The 22,514-nt window shown below is 24.7% G+C and overlaps 1 protein-coding gene across 1 annotated transcript; it reads right to left on the bottom strand.

Moving 5' to 3' along the window:
• Positions 1 to 6,384: 6,384 nt before the first annotated feature.
• Positions 6,385 to 22,265, bottom strand: LOC145842658 (uncharacterized). The gene is made up of 11 exons (XM_082950130.1): positions 22,199 to 22,265; positions 21,399 to 21,436; positions 16,375 to 16,459; positions 15,646 to 15,804; positions 14,451 to 14,613; positions 13,785 to 13,900; positions 11,767 to 11,846; positions 11,219 to 11,291; positions 10,063 to 10,218; positions 9,753 to 9,864; positions 6,385 to 6,683 (listed from the first exon to the last, which is right to left on the bottom strand). Exons 1-11 carry the CDS (start codon positions 22,205 to 22,207, stop codon positions 6,643 to 6,645), a joined length of 1,032 nt encoding a protein of 343 aa, XP_082806256.1. The 5' UTR covers positions 22,208 to 22,265; the 3' UTR covers positions 6,385 to 6,642.
• Between the last annotated feature and the right edge of the window lie 249 nt (positions 22,266 to 22,514).

Here is a 22,514-nt window from a genome sequence, read left to right as displayed (position 1 = left end):
AATATGATACATAAGATGATCTGCCTGTGTATGACAAACATCATGTAAAAAAATTTTATACCGAATTTTTAGAAAAAAAGTTTACAAGTCAATAGTTTTCGACTTCAATAAATACTTCTTAGTTACTTTTTATGGCTGTTTATAATTATACTTCAACTGAATATTAAAATACTAAGAGAAACTTCTAAAAAATAAAACGTTATAATTTAAAAAAATTAAACTTATGCAACTGTATGATCAAAAGGTCTATCAATTATATCTATAGACTAAAATTTTATATATTTGTTTTTATTTTTTTAAGCCTAAAAATACCGGTCTAGGCAAACTGTATTCCTGAAAGCAAAGGCCCATGGTATAATTAACAGCTAAAACCATACTTTTAAAATAAAGTTATTATGGTAAAAATTTAAAATCTGGCCTTTTAATCAAAAGTTCCTTATTATTAGTTCTTTATTACTACATATTTTAACGCATATTTAATTAATATAGTAGTATTTCTAATGATTACTACAATTATTATCAAAAGTGCAGCCTGCGGAAGGCTTTTTCTAAAACGTTTGGCCCGCGAAAATTTTTATTAAGGAAAACTTGCCTTTAACTTATAAAAGGCTTCTGAATCCTACAACAACTACACAATTTTAGCATAGACTTTTCTGATTTTCTTTTATTACAAGCAAGTAGTTTTTTTCTTCTAACAATAATTACTTATAGACTTCAAGATAGAATTATTTAAAAGGCAGATAAATATTAATAGCCAACCTAATAGTTTTAGTTTATATGCCAAAACAGCATAATTTTTTTGTAATTTAGATTAGTTTATATTACCACGCCAACTAGGTATGCACTTTAAACACAGCACAAAAGTGTGTACCCAGCTTGCAGTGCGTAACAAGGAAATTTTGGTTTTTAATTAGCTACACTAAGCCTAATATAAATATGTTAAAAGCCACTAAAATTTACAAATGAAATCAAAACCCCAAAAACAAAAACTTTTATCCTGAAAGCAATGCATATTTATTGAAATTATATTAGAAGTCTTTAGTATTTATTTAATTTGTATACTTTATGTATGTATTTTATATACAACCCACAATTTCTTTAAAATCTATCTCATATACTTTTGTACCTTTAAAACTTATATAGTACAAATAATTATGTAGATACTATTTTCAAATAAATAAATGTTTGTAAAAACATTAACCATGCTTTTACTTAATTGTGTTCACTCTAAAACGCTGGTTAAGGGCTCTAAAATTAAACAAAAAACAAAGCAACAAAAAAATTCTGCTAAACTCAAACGGCAAGCTATACTAACAGAAATGTTTTCAAAAGTATCTGGTTCTAAATAAATCTCAATTGCAATGTTTTTTTTTCATTAATATCGTTTTTTTATACGTTTTTTACATTTATGTTTCAATCATTGGGTATGTAAGTGTCAATTGCAGTGTTCTTTAATTTTGTTAATATCGCATTTTATACGCTTTTTATATTTATGATACAACCATTGGGTATGTAAATGCTAACTTAACTGTGCATAATTTTCTGTATACAAATAAACTGTAACATGCTTGTTTTAAATATTGTATTTGATATACAGTCCGTAAGTTTATAACTTATTTTTTGGTTCCTTTAGTTTGAAGTTGTTTTAATTTGATAAAGTACAACATTTTTTCCAATATAATGCTTTTGTATTACTAGTTTAAGGTTTTTTTCAATTCAAACCAAAATGAAATTTTATTTTTAACACAGCGTTTTTCGGCTAAAAAATGCGTACAATACTCGCAGTTTTTATCCAGCAAGTGTGTAGCAAGCTAAAAAGTTAAAATATTAATAAAAAAGAAGTATTTACCCTAATCTAAGTAAACTCCCATATTCTTAAAAGTTTTAAACCATAAGTAACTAATATTTACTTTTACAATTTCAGTGAAAATAGTTTTAGTATTTAAGTTTTTGTAACTTGTTTTACTTATAGATAAAAAAGCTTTGATTTCAAAGTTAGACTATAATAAAGTTTTTAAAGATATTTAGAATAAAAGTAAAAGATAGTCTAGGACCAGGGGTCGAAAAACTGCGGCCCGCGAGCACGTTTATATTTTAAATCGAGGGCGGCCCGCGAAAGAAAGTTATGTGACCCGCGAGCATGTAAATGTGGCCCGTTGAGCAAAAATATATATTTAGTCAAATTTTTTGGTAGTTTGATTTAGTTTGACCAGTTTCGTTTTAAGTCCCTGTGTAACAAAAAAAAAAAAAAAAAGACAATACTGCTTTGGCTTAAATAAAATTACAGACTAAAAAGATTAGCATTCGACTAGGACTTTTTTCACAGTTTCATAATAACTTTCTTGTTACAACAGCAAGTTATTATCTGAAACAGAAAGTAAAAAGTGCTTGGATTTAGTAAGTTGTATATATAATACTTACTTAATAAATAAAGTAATTACAAATGTTTACCATTATGTACAAGAGTAATGTACAGTATTTAATTAAAATGTCATTTTTTTACAAATTAAGTATGTAGTTTAACATGTAATTTATACCTATATTTCTCTTTTAGATGTTTTATAACTATATGTTATATTTAAGTGTACACAAATACATTAAAAATTACATAATAATAAAAACTTAGGTTTATCATACTTTGGTTTCGCAACACTTTGGTTTTTTAGAACTTTTCTGTGCACTTTAAAATTATTTCTTTGCAAACAAATGTACTCAGATACTCATTTTTTGAAATACTTTTTTATTTAATGCTTAGTTAGATTAACTTAAGTTTAAAAATATTTTATTATTGTTGTTTCTAAAAGTAATATCTAAAATGTACAGACACGCTTAAAACAAGATATATGACATAAATTAGATTAGTTTTTGTTAGGTATATATTTTTATTTTCAAACAATACTTTTTGGCAAATTTTTGTTTCTTTGGCCATTTTTTTGCGGTCTTTAATAAATTATAGTACTCACTAATTTACAAAAAAAAAACAATTTCAATCTAGCTATCGCACGTATTAAACTTTGGTTGTAAATGTGCGCTACACTTTAACAAAATAATTTTTTATGGAAGTTATATAGTATCTGAATTTGTTTTCTAATAGATGAAGGTCAGAAAGCCGTGTGAAAAATTCGTCTGATAATTTTTTAATTGCATCTGTAAATTCAAAATCTGTTTCTAATTTGATGTTTTAAAAGGTTGTGGAAATTTTTAAAGTTTTTTTATTTATCTGAAACCCCTAAAGTCTTAACTTTGTTTCAAAAGTCATAATATTGTACCATATCTCATAGAATAACTTTTTCTTTCCTTATAATACCAAATTAGGGTTTTAAGTTGCGATGTAAGACATACCATAAATGCTTAAAATAGTATCAAGTTTTTATCTTTTTAAGCAGTAATATTATACTTTTACTTTAAAGAAAAGATCCAACTTAATTTCTTAAGTCATAGACTCGTTATAAAATCAAACAAAAACTAAACCAAAGAACAAGCCAAACCAAGGTTAGGGGTAACAGTGATAGTAAAAATAAATATATATAAAATAAAAATTAAAAATAAAAGTAAAAATTAAAAAAAATAAAAAAAAAGATAATAACTTACCGACCGAGGGTTAGGGGTTACAGTGATAGTAAAAAGGAAAAAAAAAATTAATACAGAAATTAAGAAATTAATTAAAAAATTTTAACCTGTGCAAAAATGTCTCCGTGCAAAAGTTACCCTTCTGGCAATTTTTTCACTCGTGCAATTTTGTACGCTCATGCAAATTAGACAGCTACCTAGTAAAAGTAGTGTTATTATCTAAGTAAACTTAATACTAAATATTATGTATATAAAAAAAAAACCCTTACCTTTATTTTTGGTGATGTAGAATCCTTTTCATATAAATCCATATGATCTTACTTACAAATGATAAATTTATTAAATTTTTGTTTATCAAACCTTCTTACATAAAGTAGATGTTGAGTAAAAAAGATGGTACGAAAATAATAAATGTAGTCAATGCAGAACTACAGACTGTATGCCCTTAAATATATTAACATCATTAAACTATACATACTTAACTCTCGTCAATGGTTGTTCGTACCAAAATTACAAAACCAATATCGTTTTTTGTTTTAAAATCTACAGAACATGGAAGTATAAGTTTACAAAGACTTAATTACGTTTAAAAATTGTTTACGGTACGAAACAAAAAAATACAAAGTTTTATGTTTAATTAAATACAAACAATTAGTTTAGATACTTTTAACTGTGAAATCTGCTACTTAAAATAATTTAAAGTACAACATAATATTTTTTTTTTTTAATTTCAAAAGAGACAACTTAAACAAAAATATATTTTTTTTTGCTGAAACAGCTTTTAAATATTTTCTAAATGTTAAGTATAAAGTTTTAATAATAAAAATAAATTTTTTCAAATGAATCAATAAAAAAAAAGTTCTTAAGTCCTATGGCGTTTTTCTTAAGAAAAAGGCAAATAGAACAATCTAAAATAAATTGTTTTCCGGTTTATCTGGGAATAATTTTATAACTTAATTAAAAACATATATACATATATATGTCACAACTGAACACCAACACTATGGGTGTAAATTACTTTTGAGCGTAAAGATCATGTAGCGGACTCATAAATGACTGCAGACCACTTTGCGTACATTCTGTCTGTCGATTGCTAACAAAAACTCAAATTAAGAAAAAAAAAACGAGCCAGCATTCAAATTTTAAAGTAATCTTCGATTTGTTAGTCTTTTTGCTTTTTGACAGGTGTGAGGTATTATCTTTTTCATATACTATAGTAAAGCAGTTTGAGATCGTTTTTTATGATGACCTTGATTACTTTTACATATTTTAATTAGCCATTTGTGTTGCAGATCTCTTCAGATTCATCCTTATCCTTTCTTAGCATCTTTAACCATCTTATTAGGTCAAAGAGTACGTTTACAATTGCTAAGACTATTTAGAATATACCAAATTCATTAAATATTTTAATACCATGGTAGATTCAGCCACCTTCAAGATCTGAGTAATCTATTCTTTGGTCAATCACGCGCAATCATAAGCTGCAGTTGTTTCTTTATGCTTATTTTAAAAGAAGAGTTTAGTAGTATATAAACTACTTCAAATTATTCAATTAACATCCTTTTTTGATCCATAAAACTAAACATTTGCCAATAAAGTGCTGGTTAGAAATAAATCTTAGAACTTTCAAAGAAAACTTTATGTAGATTCTACAGCAACAAAATTTTATTTATAAATTCTTGAAAGCCTACAGAACACACTTATTTTAAATTGTAAAAATATTAATACTATGTATTTGTTTATGTTTTCTTTTTTGCGTGTTTTCAGGGTTTATTTAAAATATATACGTTTTTTTTCTGTCATGAAATTGAATTTTACTCCTTCCAATTTATTTAATCCGTATCCTACTAGATCCTAATTAGGATCCAGATGGATTCAAGGTGCATACTTATAATCAAATCGTTCTTTACAAAAACATCCTCCGAGATATAGCTTCAATAAAGACTTTTAGAAAGTTTCCATTAACTTAAGTGTTAACTTTATCTCAGGACTGGCTTGCAATACCTAAAATTTTATGCGTTTTTTATACATAGAAGTGTTAATTTATGAATACTGAAATGTTAAAAACCAACTATTGTTTTAAGTAAAAAGCTTTATTGCAACCAAATTTTTTTGATTACTTAAAAAATAATAAATAGTAACTACATAACTCCATAAATAATAATTATAACTTCTGTTTTAAACCTCACACTGGGTAATCGCAACACTTCAGGCGACTACACTATGTGTAATCTTACATAAAATTCTAGTTTTTACACTAGTTTGCTATATTTATTTAACTCTTTTAAGATATTTTAAAGCAGACTCAGTTTCGGTCAAAGACCTCTTAAGTGTTTATTTTAAAAAAAATCCAGAAAGATATATGATAGTCACGGAAAACAGTGCTAAAAAAAATGAATAAAAACAAATAATATTCACTTAAAACAAATCTTTACTTAAAAAACTAGTTTGCTATTGTATATTACAAAGTTAAATGCAAAACATATGTAAAGCAATTGTAATGTTTTTTTTTTTTAATGTTATATTTTAGAATTTTATTTTAATTTAATTCTATTTTAGTAGAAAATTATGTATATGTTTTTTCAAACATTTATTCAGCTTTTAAAATACTATTTTTAAGTTATATACTAAACACTGTTTTTATTTTTTGTAAATAAACTTGAAAAAGCTTAAAAATTTAATCCATTTATAAAAAAAGTACAAAAATAATGACAGCAAATTTTAAAAACTAATTTTGTTCATCTTATAATGTACATTTGTTAAGTATTATTTTCAAGAGAAATTCAAAAACGAGTACAACAATAAGAACTAGGTAAAAATATTCTAACACGCTAAAGTGTTATTCTTAGCTTTTTTTCACAGTTGTATAACTCTAAGCCATGTAAAGGTACTAAAGACTTGGCATCAATATCCGTGTTGCAAGCAAATATGTTATTAAGTTATGTTTTCAATAAAGCAGAATAATTCAAACTGCACGATAAAAGAAAACTATCTAGCAAAAAAATGAAAAGTATCAGCTAATGCATTATATTAAAAATTGCAATTTTACTATTTTTATACAAAAAGTCTATTTTAATTTTTTTTGTCCGTTTCATGATCTCCCGTTTCTTTATCTGTTAGAAAGAAAAAATATTAATAGGGTTATAATAAATATTTTTAAAGTCTTTAAAATATTTATTTAAGAAATTTAAATTCTGTAACTTGTTTTTTGATGTACGAGTATGCAATATAATATATAAAATAACTAAACTTTAAAACCTAATTAAGTTTAGATAATCATAACTTAATCAATGGATGCTATATATTCTGTCTTAAAATGCTTAAATTAAGTTGTTAAAAATGAAAAAAAATGATAAAATTAGTTAAAGTATGTTTAAATTCATATAACATTTATTAGTAAATAAATATTCTTAATTTAAATTTCTTTTTCAGCAAATAAACTAATAAAACAATGTTTTAAAATTGTTTACAGTTTTTAATTTAAGAGTGAAAATTAAAAGTTTCTTTTATAAATTTTTAAGTTAGGTCACTATGAATTTAACAAAATCTATATATATTTTACTTTTTTAAATAAATTAAAAGTTTAGAATTTTTAAGACAAGCTCAAGATTTAATATATGATTCATTATTTATGAGTTTATGTATAATTTGAAAAAAAAAAAAAAAATTTATGAATAGACTTTTTTTTATATCTGTAAAATACAGTGGGCTAGAAAGGAAAGGCAATCCGCCATTAACTTTTTTGGTGGTTATAAAAACAAATTAAGTTATATAATTAATTGGACAGAACTAAATTAAATGTTTTCAAAACTGGATTTGTTTCCTTTTTGCTTCAATTGATGGTAAAAAATCAAATGATTGTTTTTGAAAATCTCCAAATTTTTTATTGCACAACATATAAGTATAAAACGATTTCAGCTTCACAACCATTGTCCAAATAAAATTTCAATAAACTAATACCTACCAATTGATTTTTTTTTAATTACCCATGCCGTAAAAAAATCACAAACAAAAAATTGATTGTGTCCTGGACTAATTTAGCATTATATTCAGTATATAATTTTGTCTTTTTGTTTTAAGTATGTTATGTTAGTTTACATTCAACCAGTTTTTGTATATTTTTCAAGTAAAAAAAAAACATTCAAACTTTTGTCAGATAATGGCTTACAAAAATTCTGAAAAACAACCGAAATACTTATTTATCTCCGTTATTTTTACATTTTTTTAATGGTATAATGTAGTGTCTTTCACGGTGTGCATTGAAATTATTTTAATGTGCACTAATATTTAGTATGGTGATCTTTTTTTAACAGTTGCTTTGTCTCTTTATATCAGATAAATCTGAACATAAAATAAATTAACAGTCCGTAACATGTTATTTTTATAACAAGACGCCAAAAAATAGTGTTTTATAATTTATTATTTTTATACTTGATAATCTATTGTTCATAGGTTTTAGGAGAAAGATTTTGAAAAGGTTGAAGATCTCTGGTAAAGTGTACTGTACACCAATAAAATAAAATGTCTGAAAACTCAACATTTGTAGTTTTTATTTTATTTCAAAAATGCTAACAAAAAACGTAAATAGGCTTTAAAATATTGCTTACAAAAACAACAAAAAAAATGTTTTGTGCTTAGGAACAGAATTTTAAGTACATTTTTTTTAAACTTTCCTGTTATATGAACACTCTTGTCTGGGAAGAAATTAAACTTTTTGAGGTTTTTTTTATGACCCTCAACTGTTCCTAAAAATAGCGTTAAGCTTAAAATATATTAGTTTTTAAAAAACTCATAATTTCTTATAACTTCTATACCATATCTAAGAAAAGCAGTAAAAATTAAGAACAAAATTTAGTTATATATCAAAATATTCTACTTGCAGTAGAAGCTATTATGATTTAAAAAATTAAACCTAGACTTAATCATCAACTAGGTCCTGATAAAGGATCTAGAATTACACTTAACATTTTTAAATAGTCCGTTTTTGTTCTAATTATCTATTTTAGTTTTTATGACCAATTTGATTAGTTTTATATTGATTGTTTCTTTATTTTACTCGTATTTTGTTTGATTAATTTATTTTTGTAAGTATTTATTTTGTATTGAAAGGGAAATTAGTTAAATTTTGAAAGCTTTGCTCAATAAACTGTTTAAATGAAAAAAAGTCTTGTTATTAGCAATGAATTGGTACATAAAATTGTGTAAACACCTTTCGCTACATTCTGTTTATATAAAAATTGCTCGAAAGACTGGTATTTTAGAGTCTTTGTTAAGAAACCTTGAAAAGAGTATGATAAGAACAATATTAAAATTCATGGATATTAATTTTTTAACTAAATGTAAAGAACTTTGTTTAGTTATATACTATAACTAATATCAGGTAATATTTGTATTTTTATGTATTTTAATGAAGTATTAATTTTTCAGTAAAGTTGTGCGATATTTTGTGTTAATTTTCAATTAAAAAAAAATTGGTCACACTTTTAATTACCCTATTTCTCAAATACTTAGTGCAAAAAAAACGTTTTGAAAACAACAAATTAAGTTTTATCCATTAATTATCATCCAATTTAGTATAACACTAGATTTGATTTTCTAGTAACCAGAAAAGTCAATGACCGCTTGCCAGCCCACTGTGTATTACAACAACTTTTTTTTTTTTTTACTGAAACTTTGTGAAGTTTAAAAAATTAACTGAGCAACTTATTTAGGTCAAAAAAAATATATATTATGAAATTATTTCAACAATTATACAAAAAACTTTTTAGATAATAGTTAAAGACGATTATTTTAATTAAAAAAAACAGTTAATTTCTTTAAAAAAATTCTAAAAAAATAAGTATTAAAATTATGTATTTTTTTATAAGGTAGACAAATAAATTTCAGTATACTCGATACAAATTTATCCTGATTATTCACTTTCTCAACTCTAATATTGAAGAGTATTATCTGATAAATTTAATTATTTAAGTTAAGCTTAAATGGCTTAATTAAAATAGTTCGGGTGGTAAATTGAAATTTTGTTATAAAATAAATTATATTTTGAAAAGTTTTTAAATATATCAATTTAAACAGCTGTACTAACATATAACACATATTTCTTAAAGTTTAAAATTTAAATTATTTTTTGAAACAAAAAAAAAAGAGAAAAAGACTAATTAAATAAAAACAGTTTAAACAACCTAGAACTTGATTTTCAAACTTTATAGCAGCATTAACATCTTCTAGCAAACTTTTATGAGTTTCACTCATAACATTGTATTTTTCCTTGCAGTCATGTAAACTTTCTTCAAGCTGAAAACATTTTATCTTACTTTAAGGATATATCAGTCATTTACAACGTTCGTACTTTAAAGTTTATAGGAAATTAATAGTAAACTTTTTCTTAACTAAATACTACCAATAACCATTTAAGAATGAACAATATAGTTTTTGCCACTGTATATAGTGGCATGTTACTTTAACCAACAAATACTTTAAACTAAAACTTACAAATGGGATAGTCTCGCTAGATTCGTACTGTTTCATTCTGAGCTTGTTGAAGGAGTGCATGCTCGAAAATTCACAGCTTGATGACGTCATAAAGCGAACATGATCTTCATCGTTCCAATCGCAGGTGCAACAGAGTGATACTTGTGTATACATCGACTTAACAATACAGTTATTTTTACACAACATAATACTTTGTTTTTAAATTGTCACTAGAAATGATAATGCTGCATTTACTACTTATATAACATATTTATATATTAAAACAAACAAACATGTTTTAAATGTTAAGCTATATCTTATTCAAACAGTAAAAACTAATATCAATTTTTAAAGCAAAATTTTGTCACGTAATAAACTTGGACATTCATAAAACTTAAAAATAAAACTGTCTATATTATTTTGCTTATATAATTAGCGATCTACCGATTCAAAAAGATAGGGATTCGTATACTTTTTCATATTGAAATCCGACCGGTACCTTATCTTATTTTCAAATTAAGATCGGACCGGACCCAGTGAACTTGAACTTTTAATTTACACTTTGAATTTAATATTTACTCGTATATTACAGGGGTCAGCAGGCATTTGGTTCTTACGAGCCAAATTTCAAAAACATTTTTTACTGATCATTTTAAACCTCTATCTAGTGTAAGTTTCAGATTCCAGATTGTAGAATATCTAGTGCAAGTTAAAAATCTTCCGTCAAACATTACAAATATTTTTTTTACATTTCATTTATTTCCCAGAAGAATTAATTAAGTTTTAAAAATATTACGAAATAAAAGATCGCAAACTTTTTTTTTTTTGTCGTAGTTTGCCAAACCCTGTTCTATAGCAATGTTTATAAAAATTTGTATAGCTATAGTATACACTAGTTACAATTTGTAAATGTTCTAAAACCGTGAAAAAACTGAATTACTTGTGTCTTTTCAAGGAACTTTTGATATAAATCTGTTATGATTTATTTACTTTTTGATATAGAGGTTTTGTTTATACTAAATATTGCTTTATTTTATTAATTGATTAGGTCGGAATTTTAGGTAGGATCCGACCGGATTTGGATCTTAACAAAAAATAGCCGGATTCTAGATCTAGTCTAGTAGAACACTACTTTTAAACATTACACCAGTTGAAAATATTATATCAAAAAACAAACTCGTGTCGAGACAACAGATTCGCAATTTTGTTTGTTTTCATCTTTTGAAAAATTCTTTGTATTACTGTTTCCACTGAAAAAATTGAAGAAATAAAACAAATAAATTAACAAAAAAAAGCTTTTTATTTCTTTAATAATGTAAGAATACTTAAATTTCATTCGGGGTAAATAAAGTATTTAATTTAGCAAATTATTAATAGAAATTTTAAACATTTAGAGAATTTCGATTAAAAAAATAAATGAAAGACATTGTGATCAGTTAAAAATAAAACATGTTTGCTTACAAGCTAGTTTAAAAAAATACTGTATTTTAATTTGTTATAGTCATTAAAATTTATACTAGTTTTTTTATACTTATATTACTTTTTTTTAGTTAACACCTTTTTATATTCATTTTGTAAATTCTTTATTTAAATAAATTTGGTTGTCATACAAGCCATGTATATGCTTTTTTGAAACAGCTATATATGCATAGTACTATTTAAGCACCATTATAAGTGAACTAAGTACTAGTTAAGGTTATTTGCTTTTATAAAAGATAAACTTACAATTGTTCATCAATAGTTTTATTCAAAGCATCTACTTTTTTGGTATTGCTATTGCATTGAGAAAACTGCTCATCAAAATTCTAAAAAGTATAATTAAATAACATAAACATCTATTTCAAAGTTTTTCCTTAAAATAAATTGTTCATAAAAAATAATTCGATTTATAAAAACTTTTTCTACTACTGCTTTCAATTTATTATAAAAGTATTGCGTAAGATATTAAGAATTTATAAGCAAAGAAAAAACTTGAATATTGGTAGCTATTTACATTAACCTTTGACTAATTTGAAATTCCAAAAAAAAACTATGTAAAAAACTGATATAGTGTTACTAGAAAGCTAAAAAACTTAAATTTGATAGAGTGCAACAAACTTCAAAAGAAAAAAGTTAAAGTATTTAATTATTTTATTATTATTAATACATAAAACTAAATATGGTAAAACATAACATCAATTATAGGTCACTTTTACATAACAGCTAGACAGGCTTAAAAATACATTTAACAAGTTTTCTTAAATCTTTTGTTAATTTGATTTTGAAATTTGGGTCAAAAATCTCCAGTTTTAGCTTATAAAAACTCCTTTCATTTTAGTTTACTATTTAACAACTTTGAAAAATGATTTTCCAAAAAGGTGTTATTGTCCCTTTTTCGGTGACTTAAGTAAGTTTTGGGGCAATAACTATTACAGTGGCAAAATAAGGGCGATTTTGAATTGAATGCTTGCCATAGAATTTTTTAATTTTATTTAGTTTTTACTTTTTTTGCCACTCAATATTCGACCCTGAGATAATATTTTGACAAAAAAAATCTATTTTGCTCGAGTAAAATATAGAAAAAAACAAGTGCTTAGGATTAATATTTCTAAATAAACTATATATTTTGCTCTTTTTTTTTTGATGTTACACCTTCAAGGTAAAATTACTGTAACCATTTTATTAATCTATCATATCTCTCAACCGAAACCAAAAATACATTTGTAAAAGTGTGTTATCTCTTATAAAATTAAAAATTTGTTGTATCTAATTAGCTCAACTGTCTGATTACATATGCAACCAAGTTACTAAATAGTAAAGCATATGTATGGATATTAAAAATTCAGTTCTATTTTTCATTGTTTTTTGAAAAATCACATAGTCAGACCATGATTTCTCAAGTATGTGTTATTGCCCCTCAGAGGCGATTTTGGCTACCAGGGGCAATATCTAGTAAAGGAACAAAATAGTAAATGAGGAAACTATAAGTAAAGGTTAAATTCTATATAATAATAACAAAAACTTAAAGGATAATTAAATTCTGTACTCCATAAAAAGCAAAAACTAAAACGAAAGTAAATTAAAATAATATATGATTTCCGAATAATATAAATTGACTTTATGTCAGTATAAACTGTATAATTAAACTATCTAAATTCAAAACATTGTATAAGTTTTAAAAATATATACAAGAAACAATCACTTTGCTGTTCTTTTTTTCAAACGATTTTAAGTTAGCCTGATATGACTAAAATAGAATTTCCCAGAATGGGGAGTATCGCCCTTTAAGGGTTTTTTTTTTGGCTATCCGGAGGCGTTAATTAGTAAGGCGGCGAAAAAGTATTTGGGCAAGTAACCAGTAAAAAGCGATATCTAATAAATGGGGGAAATTATTTTTTTATTCTGCCAAGGGGGCGTTTATAAAAATGAACTTGGGAAAATATGGCCAAAAATGTGTGAAGTTTCTTTTATACTTAAATTATTCTTATCGTCACCTTTAAATTTTTTTAAATATTAAATTCAAGTTACTTTTTGGCAAACACTTAGCTTAGAGTTTGATAACTTTTAAGCTCGAAAACTGCGAATAAAGAGCAGGATCAAAACTATTATTTTTTTAAATTTATTAAGATAAATTAATGCTAAGTCTTTTATCAGTATTGAGTATTGAAACAGTTTTGGCAAGTTAGACAAACAGAATTAATTAGGTTATTAATAAATTTTTGAAAAATATGTCATAATAAGTTTTTTAACCCTTAAATAAGTACCTTGAAACCTATTTCTTTACGGATTTCTTCCACAATCTCATCAGCAGTATTACTTTCATCCGAGTCATAGTTGATAGTAGTTGGAATTAGTTGCGGAGCTTCTGAACTTTTTGATACTGGAATATAATGTTTAATAAAAAATGTTAATTAATAATTAGCATACATGTAGTTTAAAAAAACACTTATCTATTAAACCAAAAATTGCGTATTAGTATACAAAATTATTTTGAATTTTTAATAGGTAGTTGTTAGATTTGCATAGAGCATCACTTTTGCAAAAAGACTTTTTTTTAGAAAAATTTTTATTTATCCGTTTCTTTAATTTTTTTACTTTCAAAAATATAATTTTTAATATTATAGTCATTTTCTAGTGATACAAAGTTTTTATAAACAGTTTAGTTTTTGAAAAGCAAAATAAAAGTATAATTTGCAACTGAAACCACTATATTTTTCAAATTAATAAATTTATATACTTGTACCTTTTTGTTTTGTACCTTAGTTTAAACTAGACATTATCTAGAATACTTTTATTTGTGAAAGGATTTTTTTTTCATTACTTAAGTTAAAGACTATAATAGTACATTCACATTTATTATTATTTTATAAACATCCTTATCAAGTAGCTGTTCTAATCAAACGAATATGATCCTACGTTTACAAGCTTACCTAGACTATCAGGAGTGCGATCTACCTCAGATTCAACACCAACGTGATTATTTTTTGAATCATCCAATAAATCTTTTATATTTTCAAATTTGTTCATTAATTCTAAACTTTCTTCACATAAGCTTTCAGTTTTTTCTTTATAACTATCAACTTGTTGCGACAACTGTTGAAAATTATATAGACTTATTATCGTTTATAAGTTTTTATTAAAAAACTAGCTTGGATTTTATTTTTGTTAAGTTTCTGAATAAAACTTGACAACAACTCATCGAAAAATGTTTTTTCAGGTACTAAACGGTTATATCTAAAATGAACTTTAAAAATAAGTTTTTCATCTATTTTTATCAGGGTAATTTTTTCGGCCCGAGGGCTAGATTCGGTCCAAATGCAAAAGTCTCTGGCGGGGACGTATTTTTAAATTAAAATTGTTAAAAAAGAAGTTGAACGTTTTTGTAACGAACATTTTGCATTGTCTTCTTATTTTAGTTAATCATTAAATTAAAGTGTTTAATAATTAATCATTTAACTAACATTACACAATTTGGACTTTAAAAAAAAAGTGTATTTACCAGGCAAGCAAAGTTTTTTATTGGTAAATCAAACCCCCTGACTCAAAAACTTGCCAAGCCCTAGCTTAAACACACCAGTAAAAAATTCTAAGTTCAATTGATAGTAAATAAAATGTATACAAAATACAATACTAAATTATGTAACTACTAGAAAGTTGTGTTTTGTAAAAGCTTTAACTTAGTTATATTTAAAATTTCATAAAAATTCATTGTTAAACGTTTGAAATTTCTTAAATTTTATGTGAAAATAATTAAGACTAGGTAATTAAAGTTTTAAAACAATAAATTAGGGTAAAATAGTTGGAGTAATAGTAGCTTTTAAGTCTTACAAAACAAAAATCGACGTCAACCGAATTAATCAAAGAACCAAATAATTGTACTACATTAGTTTCTTTATAAAATACAAAGTCGATTATAAATACAACAACACTAACTTCATATATTGTATTTAAAGTTTGCATCCAGAATTTATCCTATTAGTTAAAACTGTTATTAAGTTACACAAAATAAATAAATATACATTATGTCTACAATGCATATAACACATTTAAAATTACAGAAATATATAGAGATTTCAATAGATTTAGTAAATAGTTAAGATTGAGCAATTTTCAGGTTAAACTCACAATGTGTTGTCGATTTTCTAACTCTTCAACTATAGGCTTCAAGTCCTCACAACTACGTTGATAAAACGAAAGATCTTGTTTTTCAGAGCTAAACATTTCAACAGTGTCAGAATCAAAATAATCACATTCGCATTTCGACTCAGTTTGGACTAGCTTGTTCTGTATTGTAAAATAGTAGTTTAGTTGTAGAAAGATTAGTTAAATAAACAAAACTACAGTTATTTTGTTGATAATTTACATTTAGAAAACCATTTAAACAACAATAAAAAAAATAGCAATAAAAAAAAAACTACATATCACTTTTTAAACGTAACTTACAATAAATTAAATTCACAACAAATCCCAAAGAGAACACTAGCAAAAAACCATTACAATTTTTTATTAAAATAATTAATATTACAAAGAGAAAAAATATGTTGAAAATATTATTCAAATTATAAAAGCAGTAAAATACGAAAATCAAATTAATAATATCAACTAAATAGCAAATAATAATGAATAAGCTAAACAAAAAAGACTCTTATTTTTATTTTTTTAGGAACTAGATGCGGATCAATTTCTTTTTTAAAATCATCAGTCGGATAATTCTGAATCACTTTCTAAATTAGCATCTGTTCATATTAGTGTATCTTACCAAAGTAATCCGGATCAATTCCGATCCGGTAGAACACTAGTTAATATATCATTATATTTAAGTTTATAAAGTTGTTATGATTCAACGAAACTAACACATTTTTGAAGATTTGTTTTACTTTTTGCAAGTTTAATAGGTGTTGATTGAAAAAAACTAGTGATTTTCGTTTGCTTTGAGGATCTAAAAAACATAAATAAAATTTATTTTAGAACAAATTTCAATTTTATTTTGTTTACAAAATCTCATTTATGCGGAAAATTTACTACTGTTAACTTGTTTATTAAAATCACACCTTTTAAAATAAATAACTACTGAAAAACTTAGTACATGTTTTAATTTTGTACCCTGGGTTCACACTTAACACACCTGAAGTATAATTTGAAAAAGTATTTATAGAAATTCCATCTTAGAATTAATGTTATGTTTAGAAAAATGAACATAAGTTATAATATTGGAAGATTTTAAAAATCTATGCAACATAAATAAAATTGCACATTGTTTATGAAATGTATTTCTTAAAGCTTTTCGGTTATTTCAAGGCTGATTTTTTTTTTGAAATGAGAATTCTTAACTGCATATAAAAACTACAACTGATAGACATAAAAAAATATTAACAACATATTGATAAAAAAGTAAAAAATACTAAGTACAGTAACCTCTCGCTTATTTACGCACATTGTGTTCACAGAAAAAGTGCGTAAAGATATGAGAGATCGTAAAGAAACGAGAGGTACCAAATATACTCACTATAATGGCTGTTTTTTAATATTGCTTCTAGTTAAAAGCAGACTGGGCACTTTCCCACTTTTAAATATTTGTTTAATTTATTTATAAATATGAAAACAACAGATAAAACTATACATATACTAAAAAAAAGGATTTGAATTTCTATAAAATAATAATACAAGTAGAAATAATTTTATTTTTTTAATATTAAGTATTTTATATGTGACATTTATATTCTATTCTTCTTAGCAAATTCAATTTATAATTAAGCATTTCTTTACAATTATAAAATGATGTTTATTAATATATAGGGCAAGACTGCTTTATTATTTCTTTGTTTTTTAAACTCCATTTTTTCATTATTAAACACAGTCATGTTTATTTCAGAATTTTGATTTAATCTCTTATTGTTAACAAAATTTCTGATATACTGAGGTATAACTAAATGTTTATCAATTAGTCAAGGAACATAAATTTACAAATTCTAAAGATATAGAGAGGTGTGTTAGCATTCAAAAACATATTTTAATTTAAAAATATACATTGAACCTAATTTGTGCAGTATTAGAAAAAAAATAAAAATTTTATTTTCTGAATTTTATAGAATTCTGAAATGCGTAACCAAACGAGAGTGTGTAACGTCACGAGTGCGTAAAGATCTGAGAGGTTACTGTACTCTTGTTAGTTCAAGGTATAAGAAATTTACATCTACTAAAAATGATGCATTTATATATGGACTTAAAAACAGTATTTTAACATAAAAGCATGAATAAAACTATGTTACGTTCTAATATAGTAACAAAAATTAAAAAATTGTCATTTAATAATAAAGTTGACCAAACTTTTAATGAAAAAGTTTTTCATTAAAATACAACTAAATTATTTTATGTAAAGCACAAAGCATACATATAGTCCAAATGGATTACTACATATAAATTTAAGTAATGTTTTTAAATAATCTTTAATATTTGTTTGTAGAATAGACAACTGTAACTCTGTAATTTTTAAAAACACACGATCACATAAATTAAATGTATAGTATTATACAAAACTAATTTCAAGAAATAGATTACAACAATAACTGGTAAAATACTAAAATCGTAAACTAGCTTCATGGATAATTCAAAAAAAAATCTGAAACAAAAGTATGGTTAATAAAAATACTTACTACAACATTGATTTAAAAGGTACCTAGCCTGGTAAGTTATATGAAACGGTTAAAACTCACAAAAATGACTCTAAAACGTTGTCTGTTATAAATATTCCAGAATATAACTTGGATAAATGGCTTGAAATTGAATTTAAAAATTTTCTCACTAATTATTTTGTATCTCATTTTTAACTGAGCTTTTTAGCACAACATCAAGTTCAAAAATTATCACTAGAAATACAAAATATAAAAACATTTGATATTCAAAATATCAAAACTATCAACTAACACATTTAGTTTAAATGAAAACATTTAAGATGTTTACACAACAGTTTACGATGTAAAATCTAACTTAATTTTCAAAAGCAGCAAAACTAACAAAAAATGTTTTGCAAATAAAATATACTCCTGCTCACAATGTGTTTTTCTCTATAATGATAAGTCAATAAACAAGGAGACAACACTGTAATAGGTACCATTATTAAAAAACTAGTTCAGGGCTTAAAACAACTTACTATTAATACCAAATTCTAAACAAATTTACATGAGGTATGTTTGGGTTGGGCTCATGGAAAATAACAATGATCCAAACAGTTTCTTTAACAAGATGAATGCACTGCATTCAAACTGACAATTTACTTGAAAAATATCTGCAAATGAGAAATTACCATTTTAGATAAAGAAGTAAACTTATTTCAAACAGACTACACATACTTTTTATAGAAAGCCTGTTAATGTAAAACACTGATGTTTGCCAAAAGCATTAAATATATGTTTGTTAGATTGCTAAATCAACATAACGTTAAACTTATGTACTGTAACCTCTCGCTTATTTACGCACATTGTGTCCACAGAAAAAAATTGTAAAGATAAGAGAGGTACCAAATATACTTACTATAACGGCTGTTTTTTGATATTGCTTCTACTTAACAGCAGACTGGGGACTTTCCCACTTTTAACAATTTATTAACAACTGATGAAAAAAAATTTCAGAGCAAGAAAAATTTGAATTTGAGGATTTTAAACCAATGTTAATGAAGACCATCAGTTTTAACGCGCAGTTGTGATCTTTTAAAGCTGTAACTGGTGATGGTGACTGGTTAGCATTACGAAGAATTGAAGGCAACAGGCGAAAAATTTCAACTCTTGCAGTGCAAATCAAGTGTTACAGAAGAAGAACTTAAACTAAAAAAAAACGTCAAATGAAAAGTGATATGTTACAAAAAAAAGTGAGATTTGTATTAAGTGTAAGCTCTATATTAATTAAGTACCTCTGCTACTTTTGGCTAGAAAGTTTTATTAGATTTCTTTTTTAGATGTTTATTCTTATATAGAGCAAGAGTGCTGTATTATTTATTTGTGTTTTAAACTCTCATTATTTCATTATACTTTCATTATTTAACACAGTCATACTTCTTTCAGAGTTTAATCTAATCTTTTATTTTTATTAAAACTTCTGACATACTGAGGTTAACTTAATGTTTATCAATTAGTCAAGAAACATAAGCTTACCAAGTCTAAAGATATAGAGAGGTTAGTTAGCATTTAAAAAAATATTTTAAATTTAAAATTTACAATAAACCTAATTTGTGCAATATTAAAAAAATTAAATTTCTTACTTTAGAATTTTTAAGAATTCTAAAATGCGTAACTAAACGAGAGTGTGTAACCTCACAAGTGCGTAAAGTTGCAAGAGGTTACTGTACATGATTTTTCAATTCAAATGCTGAATCAATTATTACTTATAAACAAACTTTATGGCTTATGAAAAGCCAAACAGCTTTGAGAAACAAATTATTTTTTAAATATGAACAATTGCAATTTTATGATGCAAATTAATTTAAAAGAACATAAGTTAAATTTAAAATAATGAAAATCTCGAAAGTTGTTTCGGTTATTTTAATTGTATAATTTTGATAAGAATGTTTTTATTACAATTTTCCACTATTTAATTAAAGAGCACTAGCCTGAGTTATTCCTAGCTTATCAATTAAGACTATCAACATTAAGATAATTATTTTGTTTAGAGGTAAGATATTAGTTGATAGTTGAGCTTTATAATACTAAAGTGTGAAGAAAAAAAATAAGTTGAAATCATTAAAAAATACATCAGAACTTCATTAAAATTTTATTAAAAGTCTGAAATTCAAAGGAATCTAGGTTAGCGATATTAATAAGAAGTTTTCTAAAACCTAGTTTTTCTTTAAATAAACTGTAAGGATTGTTACTTGTAAAGTTAAAATTGAGTATGGAAGTATATGTAAGACTTTTATATGAAAATTGCCACAAGATTACTACAGAATTACATTTAAAGTTTAAGAACTTTATTCAGTATCATGAACTCTTTAATTTTTGAATTCTGGTAACTCTCCATATGGGTAATGGTCAGACTTGGTAAAAAACTATGGGTTTAGTGTTGAAAGTCCACTGCAGTAGGATTTCAATAATTGTTTAAATTAATTTAAGTCATACTACCGGGAATTTTAACACTAAACACAGTGCTTATTACCAAGTCGTGCAATGGTACCTTCAATCAGGTACTAATTTCAGGGTTGCCATTCTTTGAGTCAAAATAAAAACTATCTTGAGCGACCTAAAACTTAAACTAAACTAAAAAAGTTAAATTTTTAAAAGAGACTTTTCACTCTTTGAAGCAATACAATCAGCCTGAGTATTCTAAAATCTGCCTAAGTTACATCAAACTAGACTAAGTCAGTCTGAACTTTAAAAATAAATAATAAAAAAGTAGTATAAGCTAAAATATGTTAATCAACCTTCAATAGTTAAACACACGAAAATAATAACAAAAGGCCTTCATAACTAGTAAAAAAAAGTTTCAAGTCAGAAAAACTAGTGTGAGAATTGTAAAAAAATTTCAAACCAGCCTAATTTTAGCACAAAAAAGTCAAACAAGTCTGAGACAGTGTGAGTTTTTAAAAAGAGTCAAAATTAGCCTGAGTCAGCATGAATTTTTTTATTTTTTCAAACTAGCCTGAGGTATTTTGATTTTCTGGAAAATCTATTTAAATCAATATATTTAAAAATTTCACAAGCTAATGAAAAAAAAATTTACTTATAAGATTTAAATATTTTCAATAGCCTATCTTTTTTAAAAGCAACAAAAAAAATTTTTAACTTTAGAATTGCTAACTACAAAATTGTTGCTCTTTAATAAAACAAAAAACTTGTTTTTTACTTTTATTAAAAAGTAATTTCTATATACTAATATTACTTCAAACTAACTTTGGAGTTGATGTTGCACCTTGTGAAAAATCAGGTATCTTGAAAAAAAAAGGTTTATAAATGAAAATGTTATTAGTTAAAACAAGTATAACAAGTTATAGCAAAATATACCAATTTTGTAGACATAATAAATATTTGTTAAAGATAATAAACAAGTACATTGTTGGCTGGTAAGTAGCCATTGACCATTTTAGTGACTAAAAAATTCAACAACAAGTTTTATTTAATTCTTAATAGTCAAACTGTAACTGGTTCTATTCTGTTTTAAGTATATTATAAGTTGTGTAAGCCTAAATTTAGCATTTTTTTACTGTTTTGAAGTTTAAAAATAACTCAAAAAAAAACTAGAACTTATGTGAAAATTAAGGCTTACTGCAACTGCTAAATATACCTTTATAGCTTTTATACAAATACTTTTTCAGTTGGTTTGTATTAATTTAAAAACGTCAAAGTTCTTTGAAGTATGTACTATTTCTAATTTAAAAACTGTTATTCATTCTGAAAGTTTATTGATAATTTTTAGACAAAACAGAGTATATTGTATTTTATAGATTTGAATTTCTTAAAACACTTGTCAAAGACATTTCTGTTATTTTTTATTTAGCAAATATGACAAAGAATCTAAATATGACTACTTCCTATACCTGTAAATACAAACAAACAAATAAAAATGTTACTGTCATTTTTATTAAAAAAAATAAAAATTAACTGAAATATATTTTATACTTTTTTATTTGGAAGCTGTTGACATGATAATACTAATATGATTCAGTATATGATTAAAATTAATGTTAACAAACCTGTGACATTTTCTTGTTCAGTCTTTATTTTAACAAATTTAATTCTTTTGCTAATCTTTAAAATTTCTTGTAAAAAATTATTCATTGAAAATAAGAAAAGAAGCACATAAAACATTTAAAGTATAATATAGTAAAGATAACACCATTTAGTTATTTTTATATTATTTTTAATATTACAATAACTCACAACACCTAGTGTAAATCTTTAATACTAAAACTTGAAATTTTTGTCATACTTAGTGATTGATTACATCTAAATAAACCAAATTTATGTAAAAAGAAAGACTTTGACTATACTTTAGCCTTATTTAGTTAA

This window comes from Thalia democratica, chromosome 8 (assembly GCF_965202585.1).
Source record: "Thalia democratica chromosome 8, ktThaDemo2.hap1.1, whole genome shotgun sequence".
NCBI classification, from domain to species: Eukaryota; Metazoa; Chordata; class Thaliacea; order Salpida; family Salpidae; genus Thalia; species Thalia democratica.
The sequence above is the reverse complement of the archived record's forward strand: the minus strand, read 5'-3'. Positions and strand labels throughout refer to the sequence as shown.